This window comes from Salmo salar, chromosome ssa06, assembly GCF_905237065.1.
Source record: "Salmo salar chromosome ssa06, Ssal_v3.1, whole genome shotgun sequence".
Classification (NCBI taxonomy): Eukaryota; Metazoa; Chordata; class Actinopteri; order Salmoniformes; family Salmonidae; genus Salmo; species Salmo salar.
In genome coordinates, this window is record NC_059447.1 from 55,810,536 (window position 1) to 55,836,212 (window position 25,677).

A 25,677-nucleotide genomic window follows, 5' to 3' on the forward strand; every position below is an offset into this window, starting at 1 on the left:
CACTCCATTTGATGATTATGGACAGAACCATTATCTGATGCTGGGGCGGACTGGGACCAAAAATTGCCCCTGGCATTTCTAACACACCAGCCAATATTTTTCCTTGAGGCCCCCACACTGGCCCATTTTGAGGCCACCAATATTAGCGAGATAGTGATAATTTTGAGCCCTAAAAAGTTTGTTAGACAGGCCCACTAGGCAAAAAAAGGACCAGCCCAGGTGGTTATGGACCAGCCCACATAAGTGGTTATTCTGGAGTAATCTGTATGTAGCACAATGAAAACAAAAACAAAATAGTTTTTTTAAATGACGTCCATAAGTGAAAGAGTAATTTTTGTGAGGATAGATTATAGCAATGTCATTATGATTATACTGTGCTCTGGCTACTCTGCCCTAAAATCAGGACCATGTTCAGTTGCCAAACGTTCTCCAACGTTGCAGATAGAAATGTCATAAATACAGCCTACATGATTTCGTGTTTTATATGTTGGAGAAGCATGTTTGTTCTAAATAACATATTTCTACCTGGACGTTCCAAAACGTTGTGTGCTCCTGAATGGGCGCCCCATGTTACAACCCCGGAACCCATTGTAGCAAAGACCGTTCCTCGTACGGACATATTTATATCGCTGGACCGGAAGTGTTGTTGTAGTCAGCGTGCAGTTAGTTTCTGTGGGTATCAGAAGAATGAATGAATACAATTAATACATAATAAGCATATATATTTGAATTAAATCGTAAGAGAAAATATGGCGGCGAAACGCAAAGCTGATTTATCGGTGCCTGCAGAGGAAAGTGATCAGCTCCTCATCAGACCACTGTGGGTTTATACATTCAACATTTCGTGAGCTGGTTGGCTAGCTAGCTAATTTAGCCCGTCTAACTAGCAAATACATGAAGATTGACGCCTGTCTACCTAGTTAGATAAATTATGTATTTGTTCAATGTTACCTAGTATTAGTTGTTGTCCAAAGATACCACAGTGATTTACCTAGTATACGTATAGCTAGCTAGATTGTATTGTCAAGTAGCTACCGCAGCTATGCATTACGTTCTGTCACGAAGATGCATTTTACTGACAAAATATTGTCATAACACGTAAGATTTTTATGAATCTGCCAGAACGTCACTGTGTCACAAATATCATCAGACAGTGATTAACGTCTCTTTCCCTAATAGTGGAGCTGGGCAGGAGGTGGGAAGGTCATGCATCATTCTGGAGTTCAAGGGACGGAAAATCATGGTAATATTACGTGCACTGTGCTGTCCCTGTTGAATTTACCATGCATTGTGGATTGTATGAGACATTCCAAAATAAAAGTAGCCTAATAATTGAGTACAACAACCGTTTTCCTTTGTAGCTGGACTGTGGAATCCACCCAGGATTGGAAGGAATGGATGCCCTTCCCTATATTGATTTGATCGATCCTGCTGAGATAGACCTGCTTCTTATCAGCCAGTGAGTATTCCTAATCTCTCGTCTGGGTTGTGTTTATTAGGGTCAAGTTCAACTGTAGCAAAACTTTTCGCAACCTAAAACAAAGACAAACGTTTCTTATATGGACAAGTTCAAAAATACCTTTCTGTTTCTGTGAGTTTTCCTACGTTTTGTGCCTTATAAACACAACCCCGTTATATGTTGCCCCAGGTCAGATGAATTAACTGAACTCTGTCTTCAGTGTGTTTTCTAACGCACCATATTCAGTTCTCTATAATCTCCTCTCTCTCTATGTCAGTTTTCACTTGGACCACTGTGGAGCCTTGCCTTGGTTTCTCCAGAAGACCAGTTTCAAAGGAAGGACCTTCATGACCCACGCCACCAAAGCTATTTACCGCTGGCTGCTGTCTGATTATGTCAAAGTCAGGTAGACAAGAGTTTATTAACTTTCAATAACAGCCTGACTTACTTAACTTCAGCCTTTGGCTCCTATAAGGAACATAGGCCATTGACGATGGTCTTACTCGGTTCGGGGAAATAGCAGCGTACTCTACTGTTTCTTTCTTGATAGAGTAGCTGCAAAATGTATTGCCCTGAAGACATGGCTGTAGATTCCTGTGTCGACTCCTTTGGCATCTAACTGTTAGACGTCATACGTCTACACAGCCATGTCTTCAGGACAAAACAATTGTAGAGATGCCATCACCCATTATGGATGATTCGGGTTCACATTGTGCCCCTGACTGTCTCTGTGTATTCCCTCCCAGTAACATCTCAGCCGACGACATGCTGTACACAGAGACAGACTTGGAGGAGAGCATGGACAAGATTGAGACCATCAACTTCCACGAGGTGAAGGAGGTGGCCGGCATCAAGTTCTGGTGTTACCATGCCGGTCACGTCCTGGGGGCAGCCATGTTCATGATCGAGATAGCTGGCGTGAAGGTGACTACATTACATTTACATTGACTCCTGGGACAGAAAAGCAACTACAGCTTATTCATCATCTTCTTTGTGAAAGGACCATAAGAAAAGGTTCTTATCAGAAATAGCACATGATTTCCCAGAAATTCTGTTCTATCCCATTTTTTATTTTATTTGAATATCCTCATCCGCACCTTGTTTTTGGAGAGGCGCCTTTATAAAGTTTCATCAACATCTCCCCAAAGCATCACAGTGCATTCGGAAAGTATTCAGACCCCTTGACTTTTTCCACATTTTGTTACGTTACAACCTTATTCTAAAATGGAATAAATAAATAGCCCATAATGACAAAGCAAAAACAGTTTTTTTGTGTGTTTTTTTTGCAGATGTATTAAAAATAAAAAAGGAAACATCACATTTTTTATAGGTATTCAGACCCTTTATTCAGTACTTTGTTGAAGCACCTTTGGCAGCGATTACAGCCTCGAGTCCTCTTGGGTAGGACGCTACAAGCTTGGCACAACTTTATTTGGGGAGTTTCTCCCATTCTTCCCTGCAGATCTTCTCAACCTATGTCAGGTTGGATGGGGAGCGTTGCTGCACAGCTATTTTCAGGTCTCCAGAAATGTTAGATCGGGTTCAAATCCGGGCTCTGGCTGTCCACTCAAGGCCATTGAGACTTGTACCAAAGCCACTCCTGCGTTGTCCTGTTGAAAGGTGATCCTTTGCCCCAGTCTGAGGTTCTGAGTGCTCTGGAGCATGTTTTCATCAAGGATCTCTCTGTACTTTGCTCCGTTCATCTTTCCATTGATCCTGACTAGTCTCCCAGTCCTTGCCGCTGAAAAACATCCCCACAGCATGATGCTGCCACCACCATGCTTCACCGTAGGGATGGTGCCAGGTTTCCTCCAGACGTGACTCTTTGCATTAAGGCCAAGGAGTTCAATCTTGGTTTCATCAGACCTTCTGGAAGGTTTCCACAGAGGGACTCTGGGGCTCTGTCAGAGTTACCATCGGGTTCTTGGTCACCGCCCTGTCCAAGGCCCTTCTCCCCCGATTGCTCAGTTTAGCCGGGCAGCCAGCTCTAGGAAGAGTCTTGGTGGTTCCAAACTTCTTCCATTTAAGAATGATGGCGGCCACTGTGTTCTTGGGGACCTTCAATGCTGCAGACATTTTTTGGTACCCTTCCCCAGATCTGTGGCTCAATACAATCCTGTCTTGGAGACAATTCCTTCAACCGCATGGCTTGGTTTTTGCTCTGACATGCACTGTCAACAGTGGGACCTTATATAGACAGGTGTGTGCCTTTCCAAATCATGTCCAATCAAGTTGTAGAAACATCAAGGATGATCAGTGGAAACAGGATGCACCTGAGCTCAATTTTGAGTCTAATAGCGAAGGGTCTGAATACTTATGTAAATAAGGTATGAATGTTATTTGTAATACATTTTCAAACAATTCTGGGGTATGGTGTGTAGATTAATGAGGAAAACAATTAATTTTAGAATAAGGCTGTAACGTAACAAAATGTGGACAAGTGAAGGGGTCTGAATACTTTCTGAATGCACTGTATACAGATTGTATTGTTTATTGTGGCCAGTAGGTGGCACCCATATGCTGGACAAATGTTCCCGTACAATTACATGAGTGAATAATTCTTTGAAACAGAAATACATTTTGTCTGTTTGTTTTGCTGCTGTCTCTTAAAATTGTAGGTTTTAACTAACCTGTCTCCTGTTATCCTTGTTCCTTTGGGTGTGTCTCTGTCCATAGATCCTCTACACAGGTGACTTTTCCCGACAGGAGGACAGGCATCTGATGGCAGCAGAGATCCCCAGCGTCAAGCCTGACATCCTCATTACTGTGAGTCCCCGCTAATAGTAACATACAACACTAAACACAACGACAATCAATGAATCAATCAGGCAATCAAATTCATTTAAATCAGCAGTCGTCACATGGTGCTTTACGGCAACCCAGCCTAATCGCAACCACAAAGAAGCAGCGTACTTCACTTTGATTCTCCTGGGATCTTGTTTTCCTAACATGAGGATTTGATGTGTATTGCTCTCTGTCCTCAGGAGTCCACGTATGGAACACACATCCATGAGAAGAGGGAGGAGCGGGAGGCCCGGTTCTGCAACACAATCCATGACATCGTCAACAGAGAGGGCCGCTGTCTCATCCCCGTGTTCGCCTTGGGCCGAGCCCAGGAACTGCTGCTCATCCTGGGTGAGATTCTCCAACCAGTTCCCTCTTCAGCCTGCTTTTAGAGCAGGTATCCAGTGACTCTCATTCATGGAAGTGTTCATTTGGAACCAAAAGTCACCTGGCCTAATCCAATCAAAAACATGTTTTAAAACGTTTTCTGTTGCGTGCTCTAATGAACACAACCCTTCTCTAATTTGTGTGTGGGCATGTGCCTCTGAGTGTGTGTTTGGCTTTATCCAATCAGAAACTTGTTTTAAAACGTTTTCTGTTGCGTGCTCTAATGAACACAACCCTTCTCTAATGTGTGTGTGTGTGGGCATGTGCCTCTGTGTGTGTGTTTCAGACGAGTACTGGCAGAACCACCCAGAGCTCCATGACATTCCCATCTACTACGCGTCGTCTCTGGCCAAGAAGTGCATGGCCGTCTACCAGACCTACGTCAACGCTATGAACGACAAGATCCGCAAGGCCATTAACGTCAACAACCCCTTCGTCTTCAAGCACATCAGCAACCTCAAGGTGGGTGACGTTAATCAGATAAATGTTTGGCAGTGGCATTTTTCAAGACACTTTTTTTTAAACGTTTATTAGGCAGCAAAAGGTAGAAAACAGGCTGAAACAGGGAGCGACTACCTGAACTTGTCCAATAAGAAACACTCCTTTTCAAAACGTTTTACTATGGTGTGCTCTAATGAACAGGCACATGCTGTGTCCCTCGGTCCGTGCTAACTATGCTGTACCACTCTCTACCAGAGCATGGACCACTTTGATGACATCGGGCCCAGTGTGGTGATGGCCTCTCCAGGTATGATGCAGAGCGGTCTGTCAAGAGAGCTGTTTGAGAGCTGGTGCACCGATAAGAGGAACGGCGTCATCATCGCCGGCTACTCCGTGGAGGGTACCCTCGCCAAGGTGGGGCTCCGTCTTCAACCCTTCTTCAGACTTTTCTCAGTCACTCTAAGTCGTCACAAACCAAAGGAATCCTACAGTGTGGTCTTATTGCAAGCCAAGCTTTGTTGTGATCAAATATTTTTTATCGTCATCAGATAAACATGAACACCTTATTTTTTTAAAATCAAGTCATTTCCAGCCGTGCTAAGATTCATAACTCTGTGTGTGAGCTGACTGTTCCTCTGTGACTCTATCCTCAGCACATTATGTCAGAGCCAGAGGAGATCACCACCATGTCAGGCCAGAAGCTGCAGCTGAAGATGTCTGTGGACTACATCTCTTTCTCAGCGCACACTGACTACCAGCAGACCAGCGAGTTCATCAGGGCTCTTAAACCCCCTCATGTGGTAAATAGACACACTCCGTCGGCCATTGAATGAGTCCGATCTTATCTTACGGGCCGTAATCAAATGGTAAATGCCAACGGGACACAGTTCCACAAGGAAGTGTGCTTGGGCCTCTCTTTTTTCCCCCCCTGTTATACATCAATGACTTGAGCCTGCTCGTGTGACATATTTCTTTGTCTCACCTGCAGATCCTGGTGCACGGGGAGCAGAATGAGATGGCCCGTCTGAAAGCCGCTCTGATCAGGGAGTACGAGGACAATGACGAGGTCCACATAGAGGTGCACAACCCCCGGAACACTGAGGCCGTCACACTCAACTTCAGAGGAGAGAAGCTGGCTAAGGTGAGCCCATCCTCCACTCTCTCTCTAGCGGTCTCCTACTGTAATATCATTTATTGGGAGAATTAGACTGAATTGAGTTACAGACAGTAAATATTGATGATATTCTATGGCCCATCAATTTTATCCATTGGCATCAAGCGGAATTATCGAATTTTTATAGTGTGTACAACTGAGGCGGTTTGTGTCTTCCAAACACTTGTGGTGTGTGTATACTGACTGTTGCTGTTCTGTGCCGTAGGTGATGGGCTCCCTGGCTGATAAGAAGTGTCAGCAGGGTCAGAGGGTATCTGGGATCCTGGTCAAACGCAACTTCAGCTACCACATCCTCACCCCCTCAGATCTGTCCAGTCAGTACTGATTCACTATCTGACTGTGTGTGTGTGTGTGTGTGTGTGTGTGTGTGTGTGTGTGTGTGTGTGTGTGTGTGTGTGTGTGTGTGTGTGTGTGTGTGTGTGTGTGTGTGTGTGTGTGTGTGTGCGCGTCCGTCCGTGTGTGTCCACATGAGTGTGTACTACCGTGTGTATGAGCTCTTCTCTCCTCTCTCTGTCTCCAGACTATACAGACCTGGCCATGAGCACAGTGAAGCAGACCCAGGCCATTCCCTTCACCGGACCCATCTCTCTGCTGGCCAGCCATCTACGCAACCTGGCAGGTGGGTTTCTACAGAACTCTGCTCACCTTGTTGGAAATTAAGGCACACTGGTCAATCATTCAACACAAACAACTGGTGATTGATTCCGAATCGGACAAATGTGGAATCAGACAAAATATCACTCAACAAATGGCAACCAACAGACGAGCGGGGAGCACCTAGCGAATTGAGTTTTGTGTTAAGAGTTTGTTGTGGGAGTGTGCCAGTGACTTTACAGTAGTGGTTACATTGGGCCATTTTCAAAGCCACTGTAAAGCTGTCACTTATAACCAGGGTCTGGAGTTTTTCTCGGTTACTGTCTTGACTATACAAACCCGCTTGTCTTTTAGGGGAGGTGGAGGAGGTGGAGTCTGCAGAGAAAATCACACTCAGGATCTTCAAGAATGTCACACTGGTGCACGAGGCGGGCATGGTGGTTTTAGAGGTGAGACACTGAATATGATGAAAGTAGGGGTTACAAAATTCCTGTAACTTTCCCAAAATTCCCAGTTTTTTCACTCCAGAAATCCCAGTAGGAAGAGTCCCAGAATCAGAAGGGAATAAGCAGGAAATCTGGGAATTTTGGGAAACTTGGTCAAATTGTGCAATGCTATAAGAAAGGGTGTGAACATTAGCTAACTGGTTTTGTATTGGTGCTGTGTGCGCAGTGGATCGCCAACCCTCTGAATGACATGTATGCTGATGCGGTCACCACAGTGGTACTGGAGGTCCAGTCCAACCCTAAAGCACAGAAAGGTCAGTGAAGAAAGGGTGGTCCAACGTTATCTCTATCATGGACTGACGAAGAAATCTGAAAATTACAGTATGTTTAATGTCTTTGTGCTTGTCCCTTGCTGCTCATTTCTTCATCCTATAGTTATGGAACACAAGAAAGAAGGTATAGAACTGGATGTTTTCCAGCAGAGGCTGGAGATTATGCTTCTGTAAGTTCCGCCCCCTATTCACGTTTTCTATATTCACACACACGCCTGTCATGAGTCAACAGGAAGGTTGTGAATGTGTATCAAAATGGAACGGATAGAAGCGCTTCTCTTGAGATATTTGAAATCTTTCCCTCAACAGTGACATGTTTGGGGAGGACTGTGTGGACTTCAAGGACAATAAGAACCTGACGGTAACAGTGGACGGGAATACTGCCTTCATCTGCCCAGAGACCAGAGTGAGGATTTAATAGATATGTCTGTCTCTCTCTCTCTGTGTGTGTCTGTTCTCCTCTGACCTGGTTCTCCCCTGTCTGTCTGTTGTGCAGACGGTGCAGTATGAGGAGGGCAGTGCTGAAGATGAGACCCTGAGAGAGATGGTGGAGCTGGCTGTGCAGAGGCTCTATGATGCTCTCAACCCTGCCATCTGAGGAAGAGCCATCCACCTCCTCCCCTCTCTCTCTCTGGACAGGCAGCCTGTCCCAGAAGCAATAGGCACGGCCCAACACACCCCGGTTCCCAAACAGCATCACCCAGAGGCACTTGCCCACTTTCCTTTACTGGCAGTGCATTATTAATTGATATGTGTATGTTAGCCGGGCAATGATTACAGTGGATATTTTCTACATGTTGTCCAGAACTTGTATTGTAAAGATTCAAAGTATGTAATGTCTTGACAACATTGCCCCCTCCGTTTCATTCCTCTGTAATTCTAGCTGCCTTATCACATAAAGGAAGAATCTGTGTTTGGATTCCACAGGAATCAACCTCCATTGACTTACGTTGAATTCTCAACGTGTAGACTTTGTATATCTGCATTATGCATTGCATTGATAAAATGATCAATTTGTTTTAATAAATAAAAAAGTAATCAAGGACTGCTGGCGACATTGGTGAACTAATATTGCAGGTTTATAAAGTAGTTATTTCTGTGAATATATTCTGAAATATTGAGAAGGACAGCAATGTGAGCAATTTAATAAAATGGGTAAATTTCACTGCCAATGTAAAACAAAGTAAGTGTTCTGAGTGTCTCTGGCATTTAATATATAGCCATATATATATATATTGTAACAGCTGAAGACTACCTACCTGAGGCATGATACAAGTTCATCACACATCCAGATATAAAATACTTGTAGGATGCTGTTGGGGCATTCTTTCATCCAGATCAAAGAATAAATAATATTCTGTATGTGAGCATAAAATACACAAAGAATTTCCTAAATATGGGATTTACAATGTAAACTCGATTAAAACCATAACAGGTCGGTGAGATCATGTCTGGCAGGAGTTCACAATGAAACAGAAAATTACCAGACAATATGGCAAATAAAGGTAGCTAATACAACAATACATTTTCAAACATCGGATGAGATATTGTACGATAGTGGCCAAAGCCAGAATCGGGCGATTATATTATATAAATGGCTTGTGTGAGGCTAGAAATATAGACATCTTGCTGATTGTCACACTTGTTGTATGAAAGCATACAAATGGTATCAAAAACACTTTCAGCAATTAAGAGTTGAGTAACAATTAGAGTTTTGTCAATCTTGCATATCAGACAACTCTGTAATGGTCAGATCTATCTCCATGCATAAGACACCATACAGGTCTGGTTTGACAAATTACCTAATAACATTCAGGATTTATAGTGTACTAATACCATGAAGAATGATAGAAGCCTACTGCCAAAAGGCCGTATTAACATGAGCAGCGCCATTGAGGGCTTCCACAATTTCTATGTAGTAAACTGGGTGGGACTTCCAACTTTATTGGCTGATCCCTTCTGGTGACCCTGTTGGAGAAAGAAAGCTGGTGACCCTGGAAGAAAATGGACTCCCTAAAAACGGAGATAGCCTCAATGGCTATAATGGCACAGATACAAAAATGAGTCCTCCATCGATCTCTATGAGTAATACTGGTTCAGGCTACAGTTCACAGAATTGAAAAGTAAACATTTTGCTGGTTTTGTTATTAGTTACAGCCAACCAGGCTCGCCCAACAAATGAAATACTTAGTAACAGTTTTGTAGACTTTTCCATGATAAATTCATTCCCCCCCGGTTACATGTTGTCATGGTAACGAAGAGCAAAGCGGTAAACTAGTGTTATATTGCTGTGCCACAAAGTACATTAACTAGCACCAGGCCAATGATTTTACAGACATAGCCACAGTACTGCTGGTGTTGTATGCATAAGGGTGTTAAGCATATATTTGCTGACCTATTTTCAAATCTGATATCAAACTGAGCCGAAAGTGTCACTGTCAACCAACTACATACATGGAGGCATGGTGTAACATGTTCATATGCCAGGCTGTGCAAGCGAGCAGCCCAGGACATCTTAAAACAATACATCATCTGAAACCAGAACATCATCAATATGACCTGGTCGTCGCAGGTCCTTCTAATTAGCCAGGCACTACAATTTACCAAGACAATTCTAGACTTGATCGTTTCATCTATGAAAGATTGACTATGTTGATTTCTAATTTCCGTTATGAAGAATTTGGCTTTTGAATGCTCAATAGGTTTCATTTTAGCCCAGTGGATCCTATTTTCTACTGAAGCTGCTCTCCAACTTCATATAATACATTATATAACTCAGCCCACATATAGTATCAGACAAGTCCGGCTTGTTTTACTCTGTGGTCTGCCATTCAGTGGTGATTGGGTGAGCATCCTCTGCCACGCTCTGTCCTCTCCTCTCCAGTCTCTTTCTCTCCCTTTTTCTTTCTCAGTCTCCTCTGTGTTAAAGAGCCCTCTTTATCTCTCTCTCTCTTCCCCTTCCTTTCTCAGCACTCTGTCTCCTTGCTGTTGATGCGGATGTGGGCCTGTCTCTGGAGTCTGAATGACAGGGCTTTGTCACTGCGTCGGGCCAGGGGCCCACGCTCTGTCAGATCCTCAAAGGAGTGTGGAGCCGAACTCCCCATGGGAAAGTCGCCCTCCAGAGCCTCTTCATCCAGGTGGGAGTCAAAGCTGGGGTCCTCCTGGATGGTGGCCATGCGTGGGCTCTCCAGGGGAGGCAGGGGACTCTGGCTAGGGCTGGGAGTGGAGGTTGGGACTTGGGCCCCAGTGGTTCGAGCTGGAGTTGGGGCTTGGATGGGGGGAGTGCTGGTCTGCTGGGGGCCAGAGGCCTGCATGCGCAGGGCTGAGATGGCAGGGGGTTTGAAGATCCGCACGGAGGCTGACTCTAGACTGCTCATAAACTCTGCATTCTGGAGACACACAAGCAGGGTCAAAGCCAAGGGTCAGAAAACCAGGATGACTACAGTGTATAATTTGTATATACAGTACCAGTCAAAAGTTTGGACACACCTACTCATTAAAGGGTTTTACTTTATTTTTACTATTTTCTACATTGTAGAATAATAGTGAAGCCATCAAAACTATGAAATAACACATATGGAATCATGTAATAACCAAAAAAAGTGTTTTATATTTGAGATTCTTCAAAGTAGACACCCTTGGCTTTAACAGCGTTGCATACTCTTAGCATTCTCTCAACCAGTTCATGAGATAGTCACCTGGAATGCATTTCAATTAACAGGTGTGCCTTGTTAAAAGTTAATGTGTGGAATTTCTTTCCTTCTTAATGCGTTTGAGCCAATCAGTTGTGTTGTGACAAGGTAGGGGTGGTATACAGAACATAGCCCTATTTGGTAAAAGACATGAAGGTCAGTTAATACAGAACATTTCAAGAACTGAAAGTTTCTTCAAGTGCAGTCGCAAAAACCATCAAGCGCTATGATGAAACTGGCTCTCATGAGGACCGCCACAGGAAAGGAAGACCCAGAGTTACCTCTGCTTCAGAGGATACGTTTATCAGAGTTACCAGCCTCAGAAATTGCAGCCCAAATAAATGCTTCACAGAGTTCAAGTAACAGACACATCAACATAAACTTTTCATGGGAGACTGTGTGAATCAGGCCTTCATGGTTGAATTTCTGCAACAACAAAAAAACACTACTAAAGGACACCAATAAGAAGAGACTTGCTTGGGGCAAGAAACACAAGCAATGGATATTAGACCATTGGAAATCTGTCCTTAGGTCTGATGTGTCCAAATTAGCGATTTTTGGTTCCAACTGCCGTGTCTTTGTGAGACGCAGACTAGGTGAACGGATTATCTCTGCATGTGTGGTTCCCACCGCAAAGCATGGAGGAGGAGGAGGTGTGATGGTGCTTTGCTGGTGACATTGTCGGTGATTTATTTAGAATTCAAGGCACACTTAACCAGCATGGCTACCACAGCATTCTGCAGCTATATGCCATTCCATCTGGTTTGCACTTAGTGGGACTATAATTTGCTTTTCAACAGGACAATGACCCAACACATCTCCAGGCTGTGTAAGGGCTAATTGACCAAGAAGGAGATTGATGAAGTGCTGCATCAGATGACTTGGCCTTCACAATCACCTGACCTCAACCTAATTGAGACGGTTTGGGATGAGTTGGAATGCAGAGTGAAGGAAAAGCAGCCAACAACTCCTCTAAGACTGTTGGAAAAGCATTCCAGGTGAAGCTGGTTGAGAGAATGCCAAGAGTGTGCAAAGCTGTTATCAAGGCAAAGGGAAGTTAGTTTGAAGAATCAAACATATAAAATATATTTGTATAACACTTTTTTGGTTACTACATGATTCCATATGTGTTATTTCATAGTTTTGATGTCTTCACTATTATTCTACAATGTAGAAAATAGTAAAATAAAGAAAAACCCTTGAATGAGTAGGTGTTCTAAAACTTTTGACTTGTACTGTGTGTGTGTGTGTGTGTGTGTGTGTGTGTGTGTGTGTGTGTGACATATATATGACTCAAACAATACTTACACTCGGAAAAAGCAGAGACTTGGTGGTCTGTTCATACTGCTGATCCAGTTTTTTATCCTGTAAGTGGGAAAAATATGTTCGATGTGATAATAACATGTGACAGGTACTATATAACATGTTACATGTACTATATAATAACATGTGACAGGTACTATATAATAAAATGATAACATGTGACAGGTACTATATAATAAAATGATAATAACATGTTACATGTACTATATAATAACATGTGACAGGTACTATATAATAAAATGATAATAACATATGACAGGTACTATATAATAACAACAACATGTACAGTATTAGGTGATTGATGACAACACTCAGAATTTCTGAGTACGGGCATCTAATGTATTTTTATGTGTTAAGAAAAAAAAACCACTACAGTTCCCATAATGCAACAAGCACAACGTGGATGTGGATATAATGCCTTGCTTGGCTACACACCAATGTATTTTGCTAGCTCAAGAATCTTGTAATCACAAGTAGCTAAACCTATGCCCCAGTTTATCATTCATCAAGGAACAACCATAACGCCTACCACACAGTGAACCAGGATGCTGAGGGGGACCCAGAAGACCAACGAGAAGACCACCACAGAGCCCACGATGTTGTCCGCCAAAAACTTCCGAAACGTGTTGATGTCCAGCTTGTCAATGAAATCCCACAGCCTCTCAATGACATCCTGAACTTGCTTCATACATTTCCCCTGAATAAGACAAAAATATCACACGCTAGTAACAAAATCATAGAAATAGAACTACTAGAGAATAGAAAGAAGGCCCTCAGACCACAGCAATCCAGAAAGGAAAACTGTACAGCCATGCAAGACTTGTTGCTAGACATGACCGAAATAGCTGTAAGTAGCAATAGAAGTATTGTTGTCCGTTAATTTACTCCAATTAGGGCAGGGATGGTAGGGTGGGAGGGGGGAAAGTATAGAGATTTGTTTTAAATAATTAATAAGGGGATTAGAAATTATGCAAACAATTCAATTGATAAAGATGATCTACCCCCCACCACCTAAAAAATACATTTTAAGAAAACTTTTCTTGTTGTTGTACACAGAAGGTTAAGAAGCATCCACCTGCCATCAACAATCTTGCTTTCTTTTTTCTTTTCTTCTGGGATACACTCAAAATGCCTGTTCTAGTGATTCCATTTATATGTGCAAAACCAACCAAGTGAAAAGGGATGTAATATCGATATATAATACACTAGAGCAGGTATTCCCAAACTGAGGTACGGGGAACGCGCAATGCCGTCGGGGGTACGCCAAATAAAAATGTGATTCACATTTTAAAAAAAATATAAAATAGATTAAAAAAACAACTCAAACAGTCCATTTGTTATTATATTATAATTTGTGCCCTGGTCCTATAAGAGCTCTTTGTCACTTCCCACCAGCCGGGTTGTGACAAAAACTCACACTCATTCTTATGTTTAATAAATGTATTGTATAGCGTGTGTGTGGCAGGCTTACAATGATGGCAAAAAACAACATTTGAGAGTGCGCTGACCCTGGTGCTAGAGGGGGTCCGCAGCTGGAGGTTGAATGTCTGAAGGGGTACGGGACTATAAAACGTTTGGGAACCACTGCACTAGAGGGTCAGGGTCAGAGGTCAGGTGTCACTTACTGCTCCGTCACAGAAGCCCACGGTGCAGGGTTTTCCCTTGCGGAGGTAGATGAAGTCCCCTCCGTCGTCCTGGAATGGGGCGCACACTCCACTGGTGCTTCGACAGCACACTTTACATGACGAGTTGGTTTCTAGAGAGGAGAGGAAGAAGAACACACTGTAGTATCTTTTAAAGGGGAATTTTACTAGAATTGTTTTTCTTTTTTATGTATTCATATTATAAGTAAACGGCATCTTTAATAAAGCAGAACACTTAGCGTATACAGGTTCTATGTGGCTCAGTTGGTAGAGCATGGCGCTTGTAATGTCAGGATGCGACCCATACGGAGGCAACCCATACGAAATTCAATGCAAAAACAACTGCTTAGTGGCATATGATATTATATTATGTCTTGAGGTTGGATTAGTCCACTACAGCCTTTAAAGGAGGGGTGGTGATGGTGAGGGGAGCGTACCATTGCAGGCGCAGGACTGCAGGTTCTTGACGGCCTCACAGAAAGGGATACACACACCGTCCAGGCACTCGCCGTTGTCCAAACACACAGTCTTGTCAGGGGCGTTCTCAGGAGACGGACACTCACTACTGTTGCCTGGGAACAAAAATATGACATTGTCATTGTTCATAAAAGGACATAGAAATAACAAAAAACTAAGACATATTTCATTGTTTCACTCATGTTTTATTAGGGCTTGTAGACATGAGGATGGTGTAGTGGTGGGGCTCCCTTTCTGGGGGGGTATCAGGTGATATCAACCTACCTGTGCAGTAGGACTTGCCCTTACAGGTGGCACTGATGGGCTCCTGGCACACCTTGCCCTCCCTCTCATACTGGCACTGCTTACAGCATGCACTGTTCCTGTCACTACACCGAGAGAGAGAGAGAGAGAGAGAGAGATTCTTGGAACAGTGGTAGGATTCTGACAACATTTGGTGGTCGGTTATGATATGTTGTAAGAATGTTGTATGAATGTTATAAAGAATGAATCTTCTCTGTGATATCACACAGAGAGAGAGAGAGAGAGAGAGAGAGAGAGAGAGAGAGAGAGAGAGATCGGTCATGGTAATACAGGGTGAAATCACAGAGAGAAGATTCATTCTTTATAACATTCATACAACATTCTTACAACATATCACAAACTACCACCAAATGTTGTCAGAATCCTACCACTGTTCCTAGAGCCTAAGTGGACGTGGTGTGCAGCTATCCGGGGGTTGGTGGTTCCAGAGAGGGCTCACCTGCACTTGGCTGTGGGGCGGAGCTTGCAGTCGGAGGTACAGCAGCGGTCGTCGTTGATGTGCAGCAGTCCCGGGTCACACTCCTCACCCTGTTCCACCCTGCTGTTCCCACACACGTTGCTGTTCCTCTCCCTGAAGCACACTGGAGCCTTGTTCCTCAGACGCTTCACAATGGAGATCTTACTGCAGTTGGAGAAAAGCTGGGGATACAAAACAAGGTCATGAGCCATGTCCAAAACTGGCACCCTATTTCCTCCATTGCGCACTACTTCTGACCAGAGCCCTATGGCCTAGGGTTCCGTTTCGAAACACATCCATAATCATTCTTGGTATAATGAAGACTTAATGTTTGCTTACGATTGATGTTTGGTTTGTCGAGTGGGGAAAAAGGAGGGTATTTGAACCTTGTTGTTGACGTGGTCTCCGCTCACAGCGATGGGATACATGACGTATTTGCCCCCCTGGTCTTCCCTGGGAGCACAGTAGGGGATGTTATCAGGGTCGTGCTCTGCCCCAAAGTTATGGCCCAGCTCGTGAGTCGTCACCAGGTCTGCCTCCTGAGGGCAAACCATAAGAAAAGGTCATATTAGTGAAATATGATGGTGCCTATTCCAGCCAGAATAATAGGTATTGCCTTTGTGTACATTTGGATGTTCCAAATTCTAAGCCTCTTTTTTAAAAAGTTGCAGGGGCGGTCTCCGAGACACAGATTAAGCCTAGTCCTGGACTAAAAAGCATGCCCAATGGAGAATAGTTTTTTTGTCCAGGTCTCAGTTTATTCTGTGTCTGGGACACCAGCCCAAAGAGTCTCATAAACCCACCTTGGTCAGAATAGTTTTCCCATAGTTCTTAGTGCTGGTGAGCCCAGTGTTGAGATAAATAGCTCTCGTCTCAGGCGAAGACGGAGGGCACTCTGATGACAGAGAAGGCAAACATTTTCCAATATCAGTTTACCAATGTCAGAGTTGTGGTCAAGGTTAATGTGTTGACTGTTGTTGACGGGAGGTTTACTATCTGTCCCAAAATGGAACCTTATTCCCTATATAGTGCACTACTTTGGACCAGCGCCGTATGGGCCTGGGAGAATAGGGTGCCATTTAGGACAAGGGACTTGCTCAAAAGTAGTACACTACATAGGGAACAGGGTGCTATTTGGGACGCTGCCTTACTCTCTGAGCAGAGGCCCCCAGGGATGCCCTGTCTGGAGGGGGCCACGTAGGCCAGGCCCAGGGTCCCCTCGTCAAAGTCCTGGTAGGTGAACAGGTGAGCCAGACACACCTTGGACGCGTTGTCTGCTATATCCACACTGAATTGCTGCGATGAGTACAAAGAGGGAATATTATGGCCTATTATCATACAGTATATGACTACTATGATGTCATTACTCAGATGATTAAACATGCTGCTCACCTCCAAAAGCTTCTTCACGTCCCAGACATCCTTACCCTCTACGGGACTTCCCCTCATGTTGAAGTGGGCCTCCCCTGGAGGTACGCGGGTGGGGAGCTTCTCAATGATGATCTACATTGAGGATTAGAGGTTGAGAATGATGGGAAGGAAGAATGTATCATCAATCCCACCTCATCTGTTCCGGCAGCATGGCAACGGGGTAGTGCTGTAGTCCACTGAGTACATATTGTCCAGGAGCGTCATGAGATAGAATCCCACATAGAAACTGTCTAAATAAACAGAAAATACAGAAGGAGGACGAGGCTCCATTCTCCTTAAGAAATAAAACTGGCGGGGGGTGGGAGAGACAATCTGAGAGGTGGTAGTGGAACATATCATGGGTGATTCTCAGCCTGTCTCAGCTAACTCACCTGTTGGATCTGAACCCCGTATCCTTTATACTCGTCGTCCCACGACGTCGACCTGTAGATGTCATCCACGCGGTCAATCAGCTCGATCTGACCGACCAGAGAAAGGTTTGTTTTTCACATACAACCATCAAGCCAAAGACCACCCCACACAACGTAGGCTGCATCCCAAATGGCATCCTATTTCCTTTATAGTGCACTCCTTTTGACCAGAGCTAAATGTGTTAAATGCGGAAGACACATTTCAGTTGAATGCATTCAGTTGTACAACTCACGAGGTATCCCCCTTTCCCTATAGGTCCTGGTCAAAAGAAGGGGCACTACATAGGGAGTAGTGCACTAATTTTGACAAGAGTGCCATTTGGGACACACAATACATCTTTCTGAACAGCGCCCCCACCAGGTAGTTGAGGGTAGTGCTTTCCTCGCCGCGGCCCATCTCTTGGAAGAAGCGATGGTCAGCCACCAAGAGTAAAGGACAGGTGTTCTTCCTGTGGTCATGGACCTGTCTCTTCTCTCTGACCAGGGGCTCTGTGGATGAGTGGAGAGGAGATCATGTTTCATTGCCAGTCAGTGCCATAGAGACGTTGTCAAGCTGAACTACACAGCACTTTTATTTTCTACACTACACTAAACAGAGCATTGGGCAGATTCAAGCTGTAAAATTTCACAAATATTGCAATTAGACATCTCATGCCATACAATTAACAACAGCAACTGCGATCACGGAGTGCTTCTCATAAAGAGTGATTTGGTTCTCACACCATAACGGCAGGAAACATGGCTATGTCGTCATCATCATGGGTCTGCCATTACAGCTACCTTAAAATATATGTTTTATTTTATTTAACTAGGCAAGTGATTTAAGCTAGCGTGAATAACAGATTCATGCAATGAGGATATGATTATTAATTTAACAGACACTGACAATGTGACCAGGGCCTTTGGATAGCCTGATATGTGAATATGTTTAGTTTGACTGTAATTCAATCATATTAAAATAGCATGCATTGGGTTGCATTAGATGGAGTCACTACATGTGGTTTGGACTTATGAGGGACAGGATTTTACTGTGATAATTATTTGGGAAAGCTCCACCCCACATTCTTCTCTCGCAGTCAACTATGAGTTCAATCCTACTCAACCTTCACCCCCTACTACCCCCCCCCCCAGTCTCACCCTCTCCCTCGTGCTCCCCTACTCACCCTCTCCGTCTTCACCCTACTTCCCTCTCTCCCACTTACCTTCCTCCTCATCCTCCAGTCTAGCTGATCTCATACTCTCAGGCAGCAGGTCATTGGAGTCAGCCTTCACGTAGCCACAGACCTTGGGCGAGGCCAGTCGGCTGATGTTCCTTATGTCCTCGGGACGGTATACCAGCAAACGGCCATCGGGGGGCGCCGACGTAAACCTCCACAGGGGCTGAGGGAGGAAAGGGAGTCCAAAAAAATTGATTTTCGGTATTTTGACACTTTATTGAGACAGTATTGGAATCAGAAGAGGATTCAGGCAGGTGAGAGAAACATTGGGAAGGGTGGGCACAGGGATTGAGCCCTGGTCTCCGGTGGGGAGATTTGTATATGTGACATATGCCAGGAGTGTAACCACGGCTCTGCCCAGAAAGGAAGATTTTATATGATTATAAACTCAGGTGGATTATATACAGAATATTCCTCACACACACTGAGACATTTCAGAGTAGATTGTTATGTTGTTGTAATATCACAATCTGCTGTTGAAATAGTGTGATACCATACCTCAATGTTGTACTCCGCTTCGTCAGTGAGGATGTGTGCCGAGAAGTCATTGTCATCAATATGCGCCTGCACTCTAGAGTTCTCCTCCCCTTCAAATGGACAACACTCAGTAAACAACTATGACCGCCACAAAACATAAACATGGGGCAAAGCCAAATTCCTAAGGCACTAAGAGACGTTAAAGTGATAGTTTACTCCAAAATCAGATGTTAGCCAAATGTTTTCAGACCTCAAAAGTGGTCCAAGGTTGATGAGTCCAGATGACACTGGTAGGCAATCTTTTATAATCAATTTAGCACTTCAAAGCCCCTTAATGGACCTCAATCTGGTGGCTTCTGAGCCCAACCATCTGGTGTCTGTCTTACCTATGACGTGGCCGGTGAAAAAGTTCTGTCTGTTGACCTCGTAACTGTCCTCCTGTCCATCCTCACCCACGAACACGGCACTGAAGTCCTCTGTGAACAGCTCCGTGTTGGTCCTCAGATACAGCTTGAAATGCCTAGCACACACAAACAGAGTAAGAAACAGGGTGAAAGTAAATCACAAAGATCATTAAAAAGATCAGTGACTAGTGCAACTGAGGCATTGACATTTGATTTCCATCCCAATGGAACCCTAGTCCCTATATAGTGCACTACTTTTGACCAGGGCCCATAGGGACACAGCCGTGGAGTTCCTACCTCTGTAAGGCAGTGAAGCTGAGATGTCGTTCCACGTGGGTCTGTGTCTGGAGGTCCCGTCGCCGGACCGAGTGAGTCTGGAGACTGGCGAGGGGCAGCACCTCAAAGTCTGAAAGCATGGAACTGAGGAAGTCTGAAATAAAGGCAGAGGATAATAGAACAGATAAGTACATTACACATTTTCCTGACTAAATCCCACCAACACAAGAACGTTCATATACCAACCTATTCAACCTAAAACTATTCAGTTTTATTCGATTCTGTCAGAACAGTTCTCTCATAACTCTCAGTGGCAGTTTTCTCATAACACATCAATGCCAGGGGGGTTAACCCAGGAGTTATACTATTATTGCTGCCATAATTGCTATATTGGTGTGTACAAGTGGTTGAATATAGTCTCCCATGCAAAGTCTGAAATACTTTTTCCTTCAGATGTTATTTCCATATGGAAAATACTATTATGATGTATTCTTTGGCAACTGTTATGTGTGTGGGATGTTTGGTTTGTGACCATCCCCATCTCGAGTAGCATAAACTCATGACATCTGTTTAACTGAAAATCAAGTTAGCCTAGGCTCTCTCCACTCACCATATTCAGGATCTACAACCTCCGCAGGCGGTTTTGTTGCACCATTCGTTAAAAATAGAGAAACTATAAATAAAAAGACTATCTGCATATCGGTATTTATGGGTGGAACGTGTAAAAAAAAGAAAAATCCATACACTGGTCAAAAAACTGTTTCCACAGTATTTGTTGTATCGGGATAATCTCTCCAAAAGCCTACTAATTGAGGTGTTTCCGAATACCCAAGGCAGGCAACAATGTAACAAAATTGATAGCAACAATGTAACAAAATTGGTACGGTGACCGTGTAGCAAAACATTCAGTTGTTCTGCAACTATAACCGATTGTTAAAAGTCGGACTTCTAGTTTCGGCAAAAAAAATATTTGTTCTTGAAAACCAGCTCCCGCATACCCGGAAGTGTTGTGCCAGGAAAAAAAATCACATTACAGTGGTTCACTTTACATTAACATGACGCGTAGCCTACACAATATTTTCACCGCAATCTGTCCCCTGTTGTAGACTAATTTTACCCCCCAAAAATTGAAATTGTTCTTCTGTAGATCCGTGTTCGGAGGATCTTGCAGAACATTTTTGCTTCAGTCACTGCAGCTCTTACATAAGGATAATAAAGCTTTAGCAGCAGCAGAGGGATTGCAAACCGAGCGACATCTGGGCTGATCTATTTTTAATGCTTGGACATCCCATTTTAACGTCTAACATTTGCGTTTAAAATCCCAACCATATGCCTAGGCCTGGGTAGTAGTGTGTGTATAGACCTATTCTGTCAACGTGAAATTACTGTCATTTTTACTTTCAAATAAGATTTTTTGGGGGGGCAGTTCACTGACAACGCTGAAACAACCATGAAATAACCTATTTTATACAGTAACACGCCTATTACATTTACCTTACATATTATATTCTTGCACAAATATACATTATGTAATAAGCATTGAATCAAATTAAGTAGGCCTACTAGATGATGTACAGGTAACTGCCAAAATAAAGGAAACACTTTATTAAATGAAGGATGCAAATTAAATGAAGGTAAATGAAGGATACAAATTATATTGAAAGCAGGTGCTTCCACACAGGTGTTGTTCCTGAATTAATTAAGTAATTAACGTCCCATCATGCTTAGGGTCATGTATAAAAATGCCTTGTTGCCCATTGATTTGGCTACTGTGGCTAGAAGAAGACATCTCAGTGACTTTGAAAGAGGGGTCTGAAGCGAGCGCGTGTGTGTCACGAGGAGTGTACTCATTACATCTTGCAATGGAAACCATTTAAGAAGCAAACAGAACAGGGAAGGGTCCTTTCAGAAACTCTCTTTCAATAGAAACTCTCATTTTCGTTAAACGTTTTCCATTTGGAGTAATCTGTTTCTGGTGCAACAGAATGCAAAACGTTTTGCAACAGGATTGGCATAATGAATACATCCCTGATCTCAACCCAACTGAACACTTAAGGGAGCTTCTAGAGTTGTATTGCATCCCTTTTGCACATATAAATGGAATCACTAGAACAGGAATTTTGAGTGTATCCCAGAAGAAAATAAAAAAGAAAGAAAGATTGTTGACGGTAAGTGGATGCTTCTTAATCTTCTGTGTACAACAAGAATAGTTGCAGCCCTCCAATAGAGTTCCAGTCATCTATGCGCATTGAAGCAGTTCTGGCGGCTCGTGGTGTCCCAACACCCTATTAAGACGCTATGTGTTTCCTTTATTTTGGCAGTTACCTGTACATTAAAGTGGTGAGCTCTATTCTTGAAGTGATGTGAGATGGGCTTAAAAGACTGCTATTTTCATTCTCCAGTCTGTCTGTCTTGAGAAGTCTATTAATATTATGTCTGGGCTTTATGAGACCGGTGGACGACAGTGGTAGCTAACAGTAGTTGGTCTGAGATTCGATATTCGCCAGACATTCGGAACTTCAATAGTTTGCGAACAATTTGAGCTATTTACCTCAGGTTATTTATGAAGAGAAAAAAGTGTACAACATTGCACAGGTTTTATTATTTTCATAATCACACGGAAACGGTGGAGACAGCCTGTAACACTGTCAATGTAACTAGTTAGGGACCGTCAACAAAGTGCATGATCACTATTTACACATTTCAATACCTCTTCAACCAATAACATACCAACCTCATTTCAACTGTTGATTATTCCTTACAAAGAGAGGCATGATGCACATGCTTTTGGGTTTCTCATAAAATCATTCCCAGTTATAAATACACTGCCATTTAAAAGTTTGGGGTCACTTGGAAATGTCCTTGTTTTTGAAAGAAAAGCACTTTTTTTACAATTAAAATAACATCAAATTGATCAGAAATACAGTGTAGACATTGTTAATGTTGTAAATGACTATTGTAGCTGGAAACAGCTGATTTTTAATGGAATATCTACATAGGCGTACAGAGGCCCATTATTAGCAACCATCACTCCTGTGTTCCAATGGCACGTTGTGTTAGCTAATCTAAGTTTGCTAATCCAAGAAGGCCAGCATACCCGAGTTGCCTCTTCACTGCTGACATTGAGACTGGTGTTTTGCACGTACTATTTAATGAAGCTGCCAGTTGAGGACTTGTGAGGTGTCTGTTTCTCACACTAGACACTAATGTACTTGTCCTCTTGCTCAATTGTGCACCGGGACCTCGCACTCCTCTTTCTATTCTGGTTAGAGCCAGTTTGCACTGTTCTGTGAAGAGATTAGTACACAGCGCTGTACGAGATCTTCAGTTTCTTGGCAATTTCTTGCATGGAATAGCCTTCATTTCTCAGAACAAGAATAGACTGATGAGTTTCAGAAGAAAGTGCTTTGTTCTAGCCATTTTGAGCCTGTAATCGAACCCACAAATGCTGATGCTCCAGATACTCAACTAGTCTAAAGGCCAGTTTTATTGCTTCTTTAATCAGAACAACAGTTTTCAGCTGTGCTAACATAATTGCAAAAGGGTTTTATAATGATCCATTAGCCTTTTAAAATGATAAACCTGGATTAGCTAACACAACGTGCCATTTGAACACAGGAGTGATGGTTGCTGATAATGGGCCTCTGTACGCCTATGTAAATATTCGATTAAAAAAATCTGTCGTTTCCAGCTACATGTCACGTACGTTGGAATGATCGGACCAAGGCGCAGCGTGAGTAGCATTCCACATCTTTATTAATAAAGTGAAACTTAGCAAAATACAAAACAAACAAAGAATGAATGAATAAATAAACGAACCGTGACTACAGAGATGCTACGTGCACTAACTCAAAACAATATCCCATAAACACAGATGGGAAAAACAGCTACTTAAATATGATCCCCCAATTAGAGACAACGATTACCAGCTGCCTCTAATTGGGAATCATACAAATCACCAACATAGAAAATCAAACCTAGAACCCCACATAGAAGTAAATAAACTAGATCAACCCCCCCAGTCACGCCCTGACCTACTCTACCATAGAAAATAAGAGCTCTCTATGGTCAGGACGCGACACTACAATAGTCATTTACAACATTAACAATGTCTACACTGTATTTCTGATAAAATTTGATGTTATTTTAATGGACAAAAAAATAGCTTTTCTTTAAAAACAAGGACATTTCTAAGTGACCCCAAACATTTTTGAACGGTAGTGTATGTATTTATTTATATACACTGCTCCAAAAAATAAAGGGAACACTTTAACAACACAATGTAACTCCAAGTCAATCACACTTCTGTGAAATCAAACTGTCCACTTAGGAAGCAACACTGATTGACAATACATTTCACATGTTGTGCAAATGGAATAGACAACAGGTGGAAATTATAGGCAATTAGCAAGACACCCCCAATAAAGGAGTGGTTCTGCAGGTGGGGACCACAGACCACTTCTCAGTTCCTATGCTTCCTGGCTGATGTTTTGGTCACTTTTGAATGCTGGCGGTGCTTTCACTCTAGTGGTAGCATGAGACGGAGTCTACAACCCACGCAAGTGGCTCAGATAGTGCAGCTCATCCAGGATGGCACATCAATGCAAGCTGTGGCAAAAGGTTTGCTGTGTCTGTCAGCGTAGTGTCCAGAGCATGGAGGCGCTACCAGGAGACAGGCCAGTACATCAGGAGACGTGGAGGAGGCCGTAGGAGGGCAACAACCCAGCAGCAGGACCGCTACCTCCGCCTTTGTGCAAGGAGGAGCAGGAGAAGCACTGCCAGAGCCCTGCAAAATGACCTCCAGCAGGCCACAAATGTGCATGTGTCTGCTCAAACGGTCAGAAACAGACTCCATGAGGGTGGTATGAGGGCCCGACGTCCACAGGTGGGGGTTGTGCTTACAGCCCAACACCGTGCAGGACGTTTGGCATTTGCCAGAGAACACCAAGATTGGCAAATTTGCCACTGGCACCCTGTGCTCTTCACAGATGAAAGCAGGTTCACACTGAGCACATAACAGACGTGACAGAGTCTGGAGACGCCGTGGAGAACGTTCTGCTGCCTGCTACATTCCTCCAGCATGACCGGTTTGGCAGTGGGTCAGTCATGGTGTGGGGTGGCATTTTATTGGGGGGCCGCACAGCCCTCCATGTGCTCGCCAGAGGTAGCCTGACTGCCATTAGGTACCGAGATGAGATCCTCAGACCCCTTGTGAGACCATATGCTGGTGCGGTTGGCCCTGGGTTCCTCCTAATGCAAGACAATGCTAGACCTCATGTGGCTGGAGTGTGTCAGCAGTTCCTGCAAGAGGAAGGCATTGATGCTATGGACTGGCCCGCCCATTCCCCAGACCTGAATCCAATTGAGCACATCTGGGACATCATGTCTCGCTCCATCCACCAACGCCACATTGCACCACAGACTGTCCAGTAGTTGGCGGATGCTTTAGTCCAGGTCTGGGAGGAGATCCCTCAGGAGACCATCCGCCACCTCATCAGGAGCATGCCCAGGCGTTGTAGGGAGATCATACAGGCACGTGGAGGCCACACACACTACTGAGCCTCATTTTGACTTGTTTTAAGGACATTACATCAAAGTTGGATCAGCCTGTAGTGTGGTTTTCCACTTTAATTTTGAGTGTGACTCCAAATCCAGACCTCCATGGGTTGATAAATTGGATTTCCATTGATTATTTTTGTGTGATTTTGTTGACAGCACATTCAAGTATGTAAAGAAAAAAGTATTTAATAAGATTAATTCTTTCATTCAGATCTAGGATGTGTTGTTTAAGTGTTCCCTTTATTTTTTTGAGCAGTATATATACAGTACCAGTCAAAAATGTGGACACACCTACTCATTCCAGGGCTTTTCTTTATTTTTATTATTTTCTACTTTGTAGAATAATAGTGAAGACATCAAAACTAAGAAATAACACATGTGGAATCATGTA

The 25,677-nt window shown here is 43.5% G+C and overlaps 2 protein-coding genes across 2 annotated transcripts; one reads left to right on the forward strand and one right to left on the reverse strand.

The window, feature by feature from the left end:
- Positions 1–658: 658 nt before the first annotated feature.
- Positions 659–8,662, forward strand: cpsf3 (cleavage and polyadenylation specific factor 3). Its single transcript, NM_001139882.1, is given in 18 exon segments — positions 659–820; positions 1,180–1,243; positions 1,362–1,459; positions 1,737–1,865; positions 2,206–2,383; positions 4,136–4,225; positions 4,444–4,594; positions 4,917–5,092; positions 5,327–5,485; positions 5,725–5,871; positions 6,060–6,212; positions 6,451–6,559; positions 6,766–6,864; positions 7,194–7,288; positions 7,512–7,599; positions 7,721–7,787; positions 7,927–8,023; positions 8,114–8,662. Coding segments are annotated over 18 exon segments (2,073 nt in total). The 5' UTR covers positions 659–749; the 3' UTR covers positions 8,216–8,662.
- Positions 8,663–8,678: 16 nt separating this feature from the next.
- Positions 8,679–20,967, reverse strand: adam17b (ADAM metallopeptidase domain 17b). The gene is made up of 18 exons (XM_014204850.2): positions 20,338–20,967; positions 19,749–19,881; positions 19,434–19,567; positions 19,069–19,157; positions 18,556–18,733; positions 17,712–17,842; positions 17,315–17,401; positions 16,905–17,015; positions 16,664–16,808; positions 16,316–16,407; positions 15,899–16,051; positions 15,495–15,694; positions 15,017–15,120; positions 14,713–14,847; positions 14,258–14,388; positions 13,162–13,329; positions 12,618–12,674; positions 8,679–11,006 (listed from the first exon to the last, which is right to left on the reverse strand). Exons 1-18 carry the CDS (start codon positions 20,423–20,425, stop codon positions 10,584–10,586), a joined length of 2,559 nt encoding a protein of 852 aa, XP_014060325.1. The 5' UTR covers positions 20,426–20,967; the 3' UTR covers positions 8,679–10,583.
- Between the last annotated feature and the right edge of the window lie 4,710 nt (positions 20,968–25,677).